The sequence below is a fragment of the Aotus nancymaae genome, unplaced genomic scaffold (genome assembly GCF_030222135.1).
Source record: "Aotus nancymaae isolate 86718 unplaced genomic scaffold, 86718_ANA_hifiasm-v0.15.2.pri h1tg000058l, whole genome shotgun sequence".
Classification (NCBI taxonomy): Eukaryota; Metazoa; Chordata; class Mammalia; order Primates; family Aotidae; genus Aotus; species Aotus nancymaae.
In genome coordinates this window covers 9117934-9133957 of record NW_026988472.1, presented here as the reverse complement: position 1 = coordinate 9133957, position 16024 = coordinate 9117934, and the positions used below count along the sequence as shown (strand labels likewise).

Here is a 16024-nt window from a genome sequence, read left to right as displayed (position 1 = left end):
TAAATAGGAAGAATGTCATAGAGAAAGCAGATGAGACTTTTGTAAAAGTGCAATGTGAATCAAAGAGGGCCCAAAACAGTAGAAAAAGGACACTAGATAATACATTTATTTTCTCCCATTTTAGCTTTCGTAGTTTAAATTGGAATTTGGCATACAAAGAAATTGAAATCTGGATAGTTTTAAATTATATGCCCCATCAGCCAACCCTCCACTTCAGCCATATTATACTAATCAGCAGCTCTTCAGTGGTTGTACAACATTAATCAGGTGATATACAAAATTTTGTCGATTGCCTTTACTTATTTTTCTGAGTCTGCTTGCTAGGGAATCTGTTGCCTTTAAAATTTCAAAAGGGCTTGCCCCATCTACTTTATTTTTTACAGTATTTCAATCAGTACCCTATGATTCCCTGGCCGTGGCTCACCTGCCCAATTCAAGTACAACCTCACTTCTACTGATACTTTTCACGGTCACTGCTTAATTTAATACCAGTTTTCTCTCTAGATTTGAGGGGGATATATTGTTCCTACTTTCCTCAAACAACTTCTTCATTTTTTCCCCCTAAACTTCTTACATCAAAGTGAATTTGCTATCAGGCAATCTCTCATATCTGCGCCTAATCCATCTCTGAAAGCTTGTTGGATGATGAATTTTGAATTGTAAGAATCTTTGTTCCATTATTTAGGTTGGAAAAGCAATAATGCGCTCCCACCACATCTAAAAGTCCCAATATTTCTTCAAATATTATAAAACATTATTAAACGCCCATGTAACAATCCTCCAAATGTGGATCATATTATAAAGCATTTAAAACACCAAGTACCAAATTATTGAACACTTAACAGACTAGCAGATACTTTGTGCGTAATTCACAATAATGCCCTGCTATACTGGATACCAAGTACCTCCGACACAAAAAGCAACCTTCCAAGCTGGTTAGAAATGTCTACCTTTGTGTTCCATCATTAGAAAAAAAGACAGAGGAATTCAAAAAGTTCAGTGCCATTAAGGAATTGTGGAAATGAAAAGAAAGGCTTTTTCAGGAATTTCTAGAAAGAGGAGTCACAGTGCAAAGCATTGTAAGAAAACCATGAAGAGAACCACTAATGGGTGCTTTGATTCCATGTGAAACCAAAGTGAAGCTCTCACACCAAACAAAACAAAACAAAACCTCAAAAACACATCACCAAGTTAAGTAAAGAATTAAAGCAGAGGAGACCATAACAATGTCAAAATTATCATTTTAATTAATCTTAACAGTCAAACAGAGTAAGTGGTTTGCACTAGAGGTGAGGTAGGGAAGAAAAGGACAGCAATATCCAAATTCTGGGTAAAAGACAAGTTGTTTTACTCAAGCTCCGCAGGAGGGAAATTGTCACAGTAAGCTTTAATTGAGGTTAGTGAGAAGGGTACCAACTTGTTAATTTTCTGAAATCAAGAATCTTGTTCTGCAGCTTTACTCTACTGTTTACACTTAGCTGTTTTAATAAAGCTACGTATTTTCCTTTATACTGCAAGAGACATGCACAGTGATGTGAATAAACCATGAAATAATACATTAAAGATACATAATAAATGCAAGTGACACTTATCAAGGGAAAATTTAAAAATCCAGTTTATTACAAAATGGAACTGAGAAACTACTCTTAGAGTTATGGTTCAGAGGATAGCACCATGACACTGGAGCTGACATCAGGACAGTGAGGACTCAACTGACAGCCCAGAGTTAATGAAAACTGCCTGGGTTTCAGGTCTCTTTACTGACAGCCAAGGAGCTTAACAATTTTTACTCAGCAGATACCTTTCATTTCCTGTGTCAAGCTGCAAAATCCCAGAAGAGAACAGGTAGAGACATTTGCTGCAGGAGAAGGCAAATGAATGAACAGCCAGGATTGAGTCCTGCAAGCTGTACTTTCATTCCCCTCTATTCCTGGAGTCAGGGAAAAGACTCAGTCCTCAGACCCACAGCTTCTTGTTTCAGAAGAACACTGCAAAGCTCTGGTTGTGTGGGTGGGTGGGGAGCATTAAGCTTATCTCTCAGTATCCTACAGGTGCTTGAGGGAAACGAGGGGTAAGAATCCCTGTCCGTGGGGGCCAATATCTCTATTACAGTCTCTTTAAAGCAGGAGGCTTAAACAGAAAATGCCTATAATGCTTTGGAAGATGAAAATCTGAAAATCTAGGTGCTACCGACCACGCTGAAGATTCTGATCTTACTCAATAATGCATTACACTTCCCTTTTAAATAACTGATTCAACCTTGGTTAGGTTGTATACAGCTTATTAACTCTCTCAATTTTCTACCACATTTGGTTAATGAAAGCTGGATGAATCGAATATTCTGTTTCCTTATAATTGTTGATAATGTCTTCACATATTCTTCTTTCCCTTCCGGGTATGATACACCCAGTTTAGCATAATGCTGTAACTTCATGTTAAAGAGACAAAGTCATCAGTAATTTTTTTTGACATATAGTTAAAAGTGACTCCGAAATTTAGATTTTTCCTTTAGGGAATTTGACAATGGGAAGAGAAGTTTGGTTTTGTTGTGGATCTTCTTCTCCAAGGTGAAGTCACAAAAGCTAGCTGGACAAATAAAATCTAAGTGTCCAAAGAAGTGCAATAAGTTGAGATAGTTGACTATTAATAGTGAATACCTTGGCAAAGCATCTGGTAAAACAAATAACCACCATCTGTATATTTGTTTTTGTAATTGAGTCCCACTTACCAGTTTTGCTAAAAGGAAGTCTCATCCATGTCATTTTGTTCACTGTAGAATCCTCAGTGGTTAGCACAATGCTAAGCACATAGCACACAGAGAGCAGGTATCAGTTTAGTTTTTAAGGAAATAAATGAATTTTAAAATTTGGAAAACGTTAATTGAGTCTTACTCTCTGTTTATAAATATGACTTGCAAATTTTATGGATTCGTGAAAATCAAGCCAAAAGGGCTTGATCACCCTGCAGGAACAGACATCAAAGCCAGCACATAATGAGACATAATGGAGGATGGTTCACCTCCATTATTGACTTGGCTAAGGATCCTTTCCTCTTAGGTAGCGGTGTCTGTCTAATTGGTAGTTAATAGCAAGAATGTCACTGTTTTCGAGTTTATCATCAACTCTTAATTCTCTGTAGTATTCGATGGGAACAATGACTCAGCTAATTCCTAAATCATTTCTTTGGTTTGGAAAAGAGTTATGATTTTTCCCCAGCAGGTTTGCCTCCTAATTCTTTTCCTTTTGGACAGTGTCTTTCTTGGGAGTGTCGCCTACCTGGATGATGGGGAAGGTAACCAGAAATAGGTTGGGGCAGAGGGAAGCCAACCTGGAATTAAAATGTATCATCCTTCAGCCTTAGTACTGAATTTAAGGTTCACTGGTGCCATTTGAGAGGGATAGTGCCTTTTCTTTGTACAACGCAAGAGTCAGTGGAACCAGTGGGAGAAGGAAGCCCTTTTTTTGTTTTGTTTAAAGAGGATTTTTTTCTCTCTTTGCTTTTTCTTTTAAAAAAAATCTCAGGGAGGAAGTTCAATGGTGTTGGAGCGATTATGGCCAACTTGCCTTAGGTTAGGAGGATTTCTTCCCTTTTCCTTAAATATTTTTTTTCTTCTCTTGGATATGGAGAGGAATAAAGTCCTCTGATTTTAGTAAAGTTGAAGGTATGTCCTTTTACAATGAAATAATTTTTTCTTTAAAAATCTCTAGGGGACAGGATTCCTTGCTTTTAGTGGCAGTGGGGGAGGATCTCTCTTAAGGTTTGGAGGATTTCCATTAAAAAAAAAAATAGATTTTGTGGAGAGGACCTACAAGCGCAACTTGTTTTAATGAGGCCGGGGAGCCCTCCCTAGTAGGATTTTTCTTTCTTTCCTTTTCTTTAAAAGAAACAGTTTATTGGGAAACATTAGATTGGGGCATCTCTCCCGGAAAGAATTTCTTTTTCTTTCCTTGTTTTGCATTTATTTATTTTTTAAATTTATTTTTTAACAGTGAAGACTGAAAGATAAATAAGGTCCCTGGGATAGGTTGATATTGGGCAATCCCCCCTCCAACATTCTCCCCCTTGAAGAAGCTTAAGAAAGATTTTGCGGGGTTTTCTTCCCTATTGTGGGGGATGGAGTAGGGTGGTCATCAGGAATAATATGCAATGTCTGCAGTAAAGTGTTGGTGCATTTTCCTGAATCGAATTTCTTCCTTTGATCCTTTAAAAAATAATCCCTTTGTTAATTTTCTTCTTCCTCAATTTCCCACCCCTCCTTCTCTACCTCCTTCACTGTATCCTAACTAGCCCTTTTCCCCTTCCCTTCACGTTTCTCCCCCATCCTCCTTCTTCCTCTCTCTCTCTCCTTTCCTCTCTCTCCCCTCTTTCTTTTTCAGTCTCTCTCTCTCTTCCCTTCTCTCCCCCTCTTTCCTTCTCCCTCTCCACCTCTCCCCTTTGTCCCTCTCTCTGGCTCCCTCCCTTCCTTTCTCTCTCTCCCTCTTTTTCCCTCTCCCTATCTCTGCCTCTCTCTACCTTCCTCTCCTCCTTCCCTGTCCTGCTTTCCTCCTCCCTCCTTTCTCCCCTCCTCCCTCCCTCTCTATGTTTCTCTCTCTCCTCCTTTTCCCCTCTCTTCCTTCTCTCTCCCCTTCTCCTTCTCTTTCTTTCCTTTTTGTTTTCAGCAAAATATTCCAGGACTTTGGTGAGTTTGGGGGCATCTTCATTCCCTTAAGAAAAATATTTCTTTTTTAGAATATACTGTTCATGTTCTTCCCCCCTCCAGCCCCCATAATTCTAAATGTATTTGCTTGTTTTGAGAAAAAAAGGGGCTTTTCTGAGGCTGAGAATACTTTTGTTTAAGAGAACTTTCTTGGCTTTGTGTCTCTCCCTTACCTATCTTTTTTATTTATTCTCCAATTACAAAAATTCTGTATTAAGAATAAAGCTTTTGGTAGATTATATGAATATATTAAATGATCACATGTACCCTGAAAATATGTACATCTATTATGCATCAGTTAAAAGTTAATTAAAATAAATAAGTAAATAAATATAAAAAGAATAAAGTTTTTGAGTGCATTTGAGTCAACTCCCATTAGAAGGATTTTCTTTTTTTTTTTTTCTTATTTAAAAAAAATCACATTTGTTTTTGTTGTTTTTTGACAGAAAAATGTACGGGTCTTTGTGACACTGAAGTACTTCCTCCTTTTAAGAGGATTTTGTTTTTGTTTCATTAGTAATATCCTCTTCACCAACACATATAACTTTCCATTCTTAATTTTATTTTAAATCTTTAAAAAATTGTATTTTAAGAATAAAGTTTATGATCTTTAGTCATGGAGCAGTGGTATTTCTTTTATTCCCCCTACCCCCAGCCTTTCTGGAAATTAAAAATTCAGGAGATTTGGTATAATCAGGGACTTACCCTTTAATATTTCTTTCTTTTTTTAATTACAATGTGTATATCTGGAAGGGAGGATTCGTAAATTTCATTAATTTTTATAATTTCGAGAATATCTGCCCTTAAAAAGATTCCTTTTTTTTTGTTTTCCTTAATTTTTTTTAATTGAAAGAGTGGCAAATTAAGGTTATTTTCCTTGGTGAGACTGAAGATCCTTTAAGAGGATCTCCCTTCTTTTTAGTTCCTTTTTTAAATTTTGTGGGATTTTTTGTTTGTTCGTTTTTGGGAGAATACTAGGTTTCTTATCTGGTGGTTAGAGGGATGATATCTTTCTTTTAATTATTTTAAAGAATTGAGATGTAATTTACATAGCATAAAATTCACCTTTTAACATACACAATTCTGTGGGTTTTAGTGTATACACAAGGTTCTACACTCATCACCACTCTCTGATTCCAGAACATTTTAATCACCCTCAAAAGAAGCCCTGTAGCTATCATCCCCTTTTCCACCTCCCATATTGCTTTCCTTCCCATCTGTAAGGATTTGCCTGTTCTGCACATTTTATGTAATTGGGAAAAATAATGTTAGGGAGTTTTGATGAGGTTGGTAGATCTTCCCTTTATTTTTGCCCCCTTAATTTTCTCAAGAGATTGAGCATGAGCCATGAAGTCAAATCAAGTTTATAATATAATTTCATGAATATTTTAAGATTAGAAATACTGTTTAACTTAAGATGATTTCTCTTTTTTCATTTTAAAGTTTTTCTTTGGCTTTGATGAGGGTGAGGAGAACTTCCTTTTAGAAGCTCTTTCTTCTTTTTTCTTAAAATTATTTTCAGAGGAGCGATAAATTGTATTATTTGGGGTCACTGTTCCTTTATTTTCCTTTTGAAAATTCATAAATTTGTTTTTATTATTTTGAGAATAAGATCTATTTGCTTTAGTGAGGGTGCTGCATCTCCCTTTAGAATGGCTGCTTGCTTGCTTTTTTTAACCCTTAAAATTATTTTTTTCCACTGAAAGAGTTACAGTGGGTGGGCTTTGGAAAGGTCGGGCACCCTATCCTTAGCAGGATTTCAATTTATTTCCTTTACAAAACACATACACACAAACAAAAAAGGTCTTTGTGAGTAATCGGTTCAGGGTCTCTGCCTCTTCTTGTTTCTTCTCTGGCTCCTCTTCTATGCTGGCCCCCTCTGGGAGCATCAGAAGTGGAGCAACAACCACTGCTTTGGAAAAAAACTCAGAGCTCATGAAATGTCAGCTAAAAGACTGTTCTTAGACAAATGAGGATCCTATGTATCACAAAAGGCCATATGTTAGATTTTTAAAAAATCTATAATAATTCCATCATTACATCCTATAAGCTGTCAAGTTTTATTTTTGCCCTCCCCCACCTGCTGCCTTGTTCAAGGAAATAAAAGAGTTAATAATGCAGAGGAAAGCACTCTGTAAAGTGCCATAGGAGCAGAAGGGATTATATAATCCCTATTATAATGCTCCTGAATTGTTTCCTGGTTTCTGTGGATTTTTTTTTTTTTTTTTTTTTTTTTTGCCTTTCCTTGGAGGCACTTTCCCTTTGGGCTGCAGATCTGCAGAAGCCCTAGTCAGAGATTTTAATAAACATTTAATAAACACATAAGAATTGTACTCTGAGAAACTAAAGACCACTGACCAATATTTCATTATCTTTTCTAGAACATCCTGCAGTGAGTGCTTAGGAGCTCTTAGAATATACCAAGTAAATCAGATGGTATCATCAAAGCTTGACAAGGAGGGGTGGGGGAAATTGAAGACAAAAGAAAGTAATTTCATTCTGACCTTCAACAGGTTAAACATTTGAATCTATAACCCCAAAGCTGTTTACAGTCACTGCAGATACTCTGTTCGCTTAGGAAAAAAATTTATTATCCCCTGAAGCTAACAATATCAGCATTAGTCTGCTGCTGCCAGGACTACATGGGATAAGGACACTTTCCAAGCCATTAAAAAAATTGTTAGTAATTTGCTTCTTAATTGTAGTTCCAATATCCACTCTGAAAATGGAAAGATTGACTATATTTCCTTAAGGGCTATATATTCCATGCTTTAAATAAGCATTTAGTTCTCACTCTGAAACCAATGAGAACAAATTTTTATTCATTCACAGCAGCAGCCTCTACATTGCTGGAAATGAATAGGTTTCAAGCTTCAGCAAGTGTTTATTAAGCAAAATCAGGGAGGGCTGCATTGTATTAGGCACTGAGAAAGGCCACCCCTATTTTTGAGAACCTGAGAAATCACTAAGATAATAAAATATTCTGGTAGGAATCACCAGATACTATATAAATATATGCCTACAATTTGGCAAGAAAATGTATAAAAGATCAGTTTTGTGCATAAAATCTGTTCTGATATGGTTTGAGGATAATGGTTATTACTGTGCAGTCATCAGGAGAGATAGACAGACCCCTTTTATCTCCCCCAAAAGCCATGAAAGTGTATTTCTCCCCAGATTTTCATCAATCACTTGTATGGTGTGATTTTAATTTCATAGCTGGTCAAAACCCAATGAATAAAAAAAAATGTTGTCTTTCTTCAAGCATAGTTGATGGGAGAGAAACGACATGGTCTACTTCATATAAGCCCCCAGCCCCTCACCCAAGAGAGTTATAGTGTTGCTAAAGAATCAATTCACACATCCTTACTTATACTTGCTGCCACCAGGTGGGAGACAATGGCACATTTCCTGGGAATCGAAACATTTTAGAAAGGAAAGAAATAGACATGTTTGGTTCACAGACTGACTGTGTTATCCTGGTAGCTAGTTGGAAAGAAAACATGAGCCCCCTTTTCTCAATCTCTGCCTTCATGCTTGGCATAGAATTGCAGGTTCTGAAACTTTCCTGAAATCCCAAAAGAGAGCAGACTACAAGGCTGGAAGATATTAGTTTTTTGCTACAATACCAGTCAATAAAATTATCTGGGAGAGACTTGCAGTCACATTCAAATACTTGGTTTTGCTCATTTCATCCTTTGAATTATCAGGATAGTTTCATGCTTGCTATGTAGGATTTCATTGCATGATGAGACATATATTTTGTTTTGTTCCCTGAGATTTTGTGTACATATGTACAGTATGTCTGTGTGTGTTAGGAGTGTGTGCACACTTGTGTGTGTTGCATAGTTGTTTTCCCCCAAGCTTGCCTCAAGGAGGCAGTGTTTGAGAACAACATCACCCCAGCTGAGATGGCAACCTGTTTGCCTTGAATGTGAGCGGGTGCTATTTGTCTGAGGAGGATGCAGGAGAGAATGATTCTGTCACTGAAGATCAGATATTGATGGTGTTGTAAAAGGGTTTGGTTCCTAACAATTTGAGCATGTACCTAGATCCTTTGCATCCTTCAAAATTCTCCAGAGCCACTGATTAATCTGCATGGCTTTCTTAATGGATGTTCATGGTTCTTAACCCCATTCTACAGATAAGTGATTCAACAAATGTCTGGCTGTACTAAGGGCAAAGCCAAACCCCTGGGGTCTGGGTCAGTGCTGCCAAATGTCTGTGGGTCAGCTAGCCAGCACGTCTGACTGGGCACTATGTAGAGGAAACTAATCTGATTCCCCTTACCTTAATCCTCCTCATCTGTCTGGCAATGCCATTTTCCTGTCAAGCTGGTAGGATATGCTTTCACATGGGAGCAGGGAGATGCTTTTCACCGTGGGAAGGGTCCTGGTCTCCAGTCAGCCTTCCAGAGGCCAAAGAGGAGATGCATTCGCTGGGTGTTACTTCCCTATGTGTCAGTTTCACAGGCATGTTCCCCAAATGTCGCTTAAGATGGCCACAGGTGAGGTGATTCCTACTTGTCTCTTTCCCACCAGCTTAACGCAAACTTCCAAAAAGACAAGAGCAACCATCCGGTGAAGGTGAGCTCCCAAATCTAGCCACCCCAACTTTGCCTTTCTTAAGATCACTGCAGGAAAGGGTATTTTCAGGAAGGGAAGGGATACACCCCCTGGCTACAGCTAGGGTGTTGGATTTTAAAAAAATTGTCAGAGTGTCCCACCGTCCTGTTTTATTTATTTTTAACCTCTGCACTTTCTTTTCTCTGTGAAACTTTTCATTTTAGCCTTCTTCTTTTTCAGTCGTTCGTCATTGCAGATATTTTGCAAACTCAAGCCTCCCTACTAAGAACTCAGGAAGCAAACAGCGCTTCCATTTCGTGATGCCAACCTCTGCCCCTCCCCTTCTGCATTCTACATTCTATAAGTGTACGGTCCACAGGAGAAGGGTTCCTGAGCCGTGTCCTTATGGTCTGCCAGGCAGCAGGATGGACCAGCACTGTTGGTGTGTTGTGTTATTCGTTTCTCTCTCTCTCTGGCTCCTCTCTCTCTGTCTCTCTCTCTATGTGTGTGTGTGTGTGTGTGTGTGAATGGGCGCGCGCGCGCGCGTGTTTTCCTGCAGGGGAAGCTAAATTGAGGTGTATGTGTGCATTATCATGGCTTTCACAGCTTTGTGGAACGAAGTTTAGGAGAAAGGAAGAGTAGGGAGAATGCAGAGAAAGCAGGAAAGACAGGGATACTCCGGCTGAAGAGCAGACAGGGTTTCAGGGTCCAAGGCAAACACGAAAACCTTTTCCTCCCTACTCTCCTTGGGCGACTGAGGGAGGATTCTCCACTCATTTTTTTTTTCCTGGCGAAGTGCAACGATTTAGAAGGCGTTGCGGTAGACTGATAGAGATGAAGGTTCCCCTTCACACGTTCGACAATCCCGACTCCTATTTTCGTGTCTCTAAACCAGGACTCAACGTACCATTCCAACTGGCCCTGGTGCGGGATTCCAGTTGCCCATTTGTGACGCTGCGCATCGTTGTATCACCGCATTTGCACCTACCTGCTGGGAAATCCTGCAGACAGATGGAATGGTGGCTTCGACACACGCATGCTCTCCCCCTCCTCCTAGCGAACCCTTCCCTTCCCCTGCAGTGCGCGTGGGCGCCGCCCAGCCCCTCGTCCCCTTCAGGAGTACCAGCTCGCTGGAGCCGGCAGAGGCGCCGGTCACCTCCCTGGAGCGCTGTCAGTTGCGCCCAGCTGAGGCACCCCCTTCCCAGTGGCAAGGAGGGGGCCAAGCAGGCGGCGGCTCCGCAGCTTGGGCCTCTGCCGCAGTGACCGTGGCTAAGAAGTGTGCCCCACTGCCCCTACTCAATCCTTCCGCTGTGTGCTCGGGACCAGCCCCAAACACTTCTCCGGGTCTCTTGCGCTCCCCGAGGGTGTCTTCCTCCTCTTTTTCAAGATATTGGCGCTCACCGCACTGTCGCTTCTCCTCACTGGGAAAACTGCTCCGATTCCCACTCCCTGCTGTCACCCCCGTTTTTTTAGCCCCAAACAGCCCACTCTGGATTCCCACAAGTTGCTTCCCGCCTCCCAACCGCTTCCCACTCCCCTGGGTTCCCCAACCCCTGCATCTTTCTCAGTATCTTGGCCAGCCAGTGGCAGACAAGCGGGATGCAAGGGGTACCCGGAGTCCCGCGGGCTCCATAGCTATCTGACTTCATCTTGCTTCTTTTCCCTGCTCCAGGGGGTCTTTTCCTTACCTTTATTCTGGACCACGACATTGGCGTTGTGGGCGATGGCAATGGCGTTGGCGAGGTCTTTAGACCCCTCTCTCGAGTGTCCACCGGACATGGCAATAGACCTGGTGCTGGACTCGGACGGGACTCTGGAGCCGCCTCAGGGCAGAACTCTGGGGCCAGCTCTGTCACAGGTTCTGGGGTCGGCTCTGGGGCTGGCTCTGGGGCAAGTTCTGGAGTCAGCTCTGGGGCCGGCTCTGGGGCAAGTTCTGGGATCGGCTCTGGGGCCGGGTCTGTGGCAGGTTCTGGGGTCAGCTCTGGAACCCAGTCTGGGGCAGGTTCTGGGGTCGGCTCTGGGACCAACTCTGGGGCAGGTTCTGTGGCAGGTTCTGGGGCCGGCTCTGTGGCAGGTTCTGGGGCCGGCTCTGTGGCAGGTTCTGGGGCCGGCTCTGGGGCAGGTTCTGGGGCCGGTTCTGGGGCCGGCTCTGTGGCAGGTTCTGGGGCCGGTTCTGGGGCCGGCTCTGTGGCAGGTTCTGGGGCCGGCTCTGTGGCAGGTTCTGGGGCCGGTTCTGGGGCCGGCTCTGTGGCTGGTTCTGGGGCCGGTTCTGTGTACAGTTCTGTGGCTGGTTCTGAGGTCGCCTCCGGACAAGGTCCTGGAGCAAGCTCTGGACAGGGCTCTGCTATCAGTTCTGGCGAAGGTTCGGAGAGAGGCGGCGGAGCCGGTGGTGGTGGCGGCGGCGGCCAAGGCGGCGGAGGCTCTGGAGACTCAGCGGGCTGCTCTCCATCCTGAGGCGGGGCAGTGTCCTGGGAAGCTGCAGCTCCGCGGTCCATGGCTGCACACCGTCTCAGGTCTGGGCAGCTTGCGTCCCTGAGCCTGGAGGGCTAAAATACCGTCGGGCGCCCCGCCCACTCCAGTCGGGAAGCCCCTCGCAGGGTGCCAAACTTTCCCCCAGTCCACTCCATGGCTGGCTCCGCTCTGAGATCTAACTCGGGGCGCTGAGCGTCTCCTAGTGCTGGAACACGCCCCTCAGTGAGCGCACACCTCTTCGTAAGCAGCCACCGGTCCGATAGGCGGGAAGCGGAGGGGCTTGAGAACGCGGACTGGGCAGAGCTCTTGATGACCTCCTAGCGACGCGCGGGAGAGGAGGGGAGAGACAAAAAGGGGAGAGGGAGTGGAGTGGCATGGAGGTTGGTGGGGGCGGGTTGGAGCCTGGCCACATTTAACTGTTTAGTGACACGAATGAAAAAAAAAAACAGAGGAGAAGTTGAGGGTCTTTGCAATCCCCCAACCACTCAGCCATGAGCTGCTGCTCAGAACAGCTTCCATCCTTGTGTCTGCTCTCTTACCTCAGCAGCAGGTGAGCCTAGCCTCGGACCAACCTCTTGCTCCCCATTTCCAAGCCTTGATGGGCAAGTAAGCCTTTTTATCTAAGCCGGGAAAAGAAATTAAGCGGCAAGGGGTGTGTGTGTGTGTGTGTGTGTGTGTGTGTGTGTGTGTGTGGTGGCGGGGGTAGGGGAGTTCAGCCTCCTTTGGATTGAAGTAAAATTTGCCCCTCTTCGGTTTTGTCATTTCTGAGCTTTGCGAGATCCAAGCGGTTTCCCATTAGGTACAGAGTTTGAGGTGATTCGGGAAAGGAGTGTGATGATGGAGGCTGGAGCCCCGGCTTTCCGAAGCCTGCAGGTATAGCCGTGAGAGTGCCCCGGCACCAGCAGCTGGGCTCCGCGCTCAGTAGCCGAGGTCTCCTCAGCCATCTGGGCGTCTGTCTGGCTCGCCTATGCCATAAGGAGACTGCCTTGTGCTTTTAGCTGGATTTCCCAGCCATCAGCAGGACTTTTTAAAATTTTAATTAATTAATTAATTAATTTATTTTTTACCAAACTTGTTAGCTCGCGCGCGCGCGTGCGCGTGTGTGCGTGCGTGTATGTGTGTGTGTGTGTGTGTGTCTTGGGCTGGGGAAATTCACTGCAACACCCACACCTTTTTCACCTCCTGAAGCACTCTGACATTAGAGATAGGAGATTCTCTTGCGAAGAGAACGACTGATGCCTAGCGCAGCACCTTTCCCACCACACCGGGAGACTTCAGAAGCTCTTTCTGTTATAGTCACGTACACATACATACAAACCATCATCTTAGTCAGACTTAAACTTTAGACACCAATATATTGCCAATTGTAATTAAAATTTGAGAAGACTACCCGTTAAGCCACAGCTGGGTGGTGGGAGCAGAAGGGGGGAAATACCTGTAAACCTGATTTGAAATATGACAAGTGAATTTATCTCCCCCACACATAATGCTGCAGTTATGGATAGTAGCCCTCCTTCTGCAGCCCCTTCTCTAGCCATTTCCTCCCAGATCATATTGCCCACTATTCCTTCTTCTTTTGCCAAGGGACACTGACCTAGCCAGAATTTTCTAGAATCTGTAGCATCTTTCTATTACCTATACTATGTCTCAGCAATAAATAATACCACAAGAGCACAGTTTTACCTAACTCACTCCAAAGACCAGAATCTCTGGTGAGGTCTGCATTTCTCAGATCCTTGCTGCAGCATCACAGCCTAAGCCCACCTTTCCAGAGATGTGTTACACTACTTGGAAGCTACTAAGCTAGTGCAGAGACTGTCCTTAGCCTCTGGGGGATGGGAAGCCCAGGAGAGGTGAGCCCTGTCAATTCCCTCACATGGCAATCCGCCTTCCACTAAATTCACCTTAGGGGCCCACTCTCTTCACCCTCCTTGGGCTTGTTCTCCTTTCTCCTATCCCACACTCAAGTAGCCAAGCTGTCTTTAACCCTAAGAATTCAGGACTGAAATATACAGGTGCCAGATCTCATTATTGGATCTGGCACATACAAGTACCAGATCTGACCAACCAATAAGCCTGGGATCGGAGATCACTTCTCAGGCTCTCACACCTTAATGAAATCCCTGTCCTTAGAAGGGGCTGATATCCCACATTTAAATTTTGCTTTTTACTAAACCCAGACATGTAGTTAAAAAGGCTGAAGGCTGAGCAGTCACAGAGTAAGATGGCCTCTTGAGTTAGAGATAGCCTCTTGGGGTTTGGCATAGACAGTATATTGTCAAGCGGGATACCACCAGGGGACTGCTTAGAGTTACTGCTTTATTTATGTTTATTGAAACGCTCGTCTATAATTCTAGACTCAACTATATTGAGACCAAAATGTATGATGTAGACTCTTGCTACAAGGTCATTTTGAGGTTGAATGCTAAAATAGTTGTTTGTACATGGCCTTTGCTCCATTAGGGTAGGTTACTTGATTGCATTATGATTAGTTTTGAAGATTTTAAAAAAATATTTCTCAGCACATCATTAGCTACCTTATTGCCTCATATCATAGTAAGGATTTGTGTGTGTGTGGCAGGGGTTCCTTAGCCCAGCATTGAATACAAACCTTTACATTGGAGGCAGGGTAGAGGAATGACCAGAATGGTTCACTGGTGCCTGATTTGTGGAGGCACCTTTGCTATAACTAAGTTACACCTTCCTCTTTCCAATAACCTGCTGGTTTCTTTACAAAGTTTTACTTAGTTGCTTCTGTATTTTCCTCACAACCTAACCCAGGGCTTGAGGTCATAGTCAGAATTCAGGAAATGTCTGTTAAGTGGATGATTCATTGTAGGTTACTAGTTACGGTGTCTTTTTCTGCATTGCTTTTTAGCGGTATTTGATATTTCAAATGATTAATGATCTCCTAAGAGGCTCTTTAAATTAAACAATACTGATTTTTTAAAAGGCCAAGAGATACATAAGAATTTCTTTAACCAGACATATCTGAAATGATGACCATATCCACAGAGGCATGGATGAACATGGTTCTGGATGTTCCAGAACAGAAATGGTCCTTAGCCTGGGACTTTTGGGCATGTTACATAAATTACCTGATTGGGCTGGATGAAGGCTCTATCAGTAGATCAGCATGGTAGGCGCACATCTTTTGAATATACAATGCACTACCTCACCCAACTGCCGAAATTTACTCTGACATCACCCAAAATAAAGTTTATCCAAGCCAGCATGGAGTTCCCTCAATTTCAGCCAGGCTCAGAGTTCTGGAGAGGCAAAGGAGAGAAAAGCTGAGAAATGCGAAAAAATTAAAGCTCTTCTCCCTTCTTGTTTCCATTTCATTTTCTTTTTTGTTCCTTATTTATTTATTTTAATTAATTTATTTAACTTTAGGTGCATACCATATCTGGCATTTCTCCCCATGCTATCCCTCCCCACCCCCCGCTGTCTCTCCCCTACCCCCCCAACTGCCCCCAGTGTGTGATGCTCCTCTCCCTGAGTCCATGTATTCTCATTGTTAAACACCCACCTATGAGTGAGAACATGCAGTGTTTGGCTTTCTGTTCTTGTGTCAGTTTGCGGAGAATGATGGTTTCCAGATTCATCCAAGTCCCTACAAAGGACACGAACTCATCGTTTTTTATGGCTGCATAGTATTCCATAGTATGTACCACATTTTCTTTGTCCAGTCTATCACTGATGGGCATTTGGGTTGGTTCCAGGTCTTTGCTATTGCACACAGGGCTGCAATGAACATACGTGTGCATGTCTTTATAGTAGAACGATTTATAACTCTTTGGGTATATGCCCAGTAATGGGATTGCTGGGTCAAGTGGACCATTTCATTTTCTTTATTGAATGAGAGAGTGGCACCGTACTGCTAGAGGGGAAGCCCTTCCCTCCTTAATCAGTAGCTTTCAATTCCCTAAGTCCTCCCTTTTAGAGCAATTTGGGAAGAAATCAGTGTCTCTCCTGAGTCTTAGCAGCTGCCAGCCTCCCATATCCCTTCCACCTTGGGATGTGCCAAGCCAAAATAGCAACCTTTATAAAAATCTACTAAATAAAATAAGGAGATGGGTTTAAGAACAGACAGCATTTATGGAGAAAGTAGAGGATTCAGACAATTAATTTAGATGGTTTTAAAATGCAAACCTGTTAACCTTTACTCACTCTAGTCTCCTAGGGTTAATCCATATAGGATTGGAGAGTTAAAAAGTTAATACCTTGCATTTGTATAATGCCTTTTGATTTTTAAAGTACTTTCACATATATTATCTCACTTCAGACT

General features: G+C 42.8%; 1 protein-coding gene across 1 annotated transcript in view; it reads right to left on the bottom strand.

Annotated features, from left to right (window-relative positions):
- The window catches only part of DGKK (diacylglycerol kinase kappa), a 92080-nt gene extending 80324 nt beyond the window's left edge, over positions 1–11756 (bottom strand). The window contains exons 1-2 of the mRNA XM_064364603.1: positions 11358–11756; positions 10950–11180 (exon numbers count right to left, since the gene is read on the bottom strand). Of these exons, the coding sequence (XP_064220673.1) occupies positions 10950–11180; positions 11358–11756 (630 nt within the window). The remainder of the gene's footprint in view (positions 1–10949; positions 11181–11357) is intronic.
- Positions 11757–16024: the final 4268 nt, after the last annotated feature.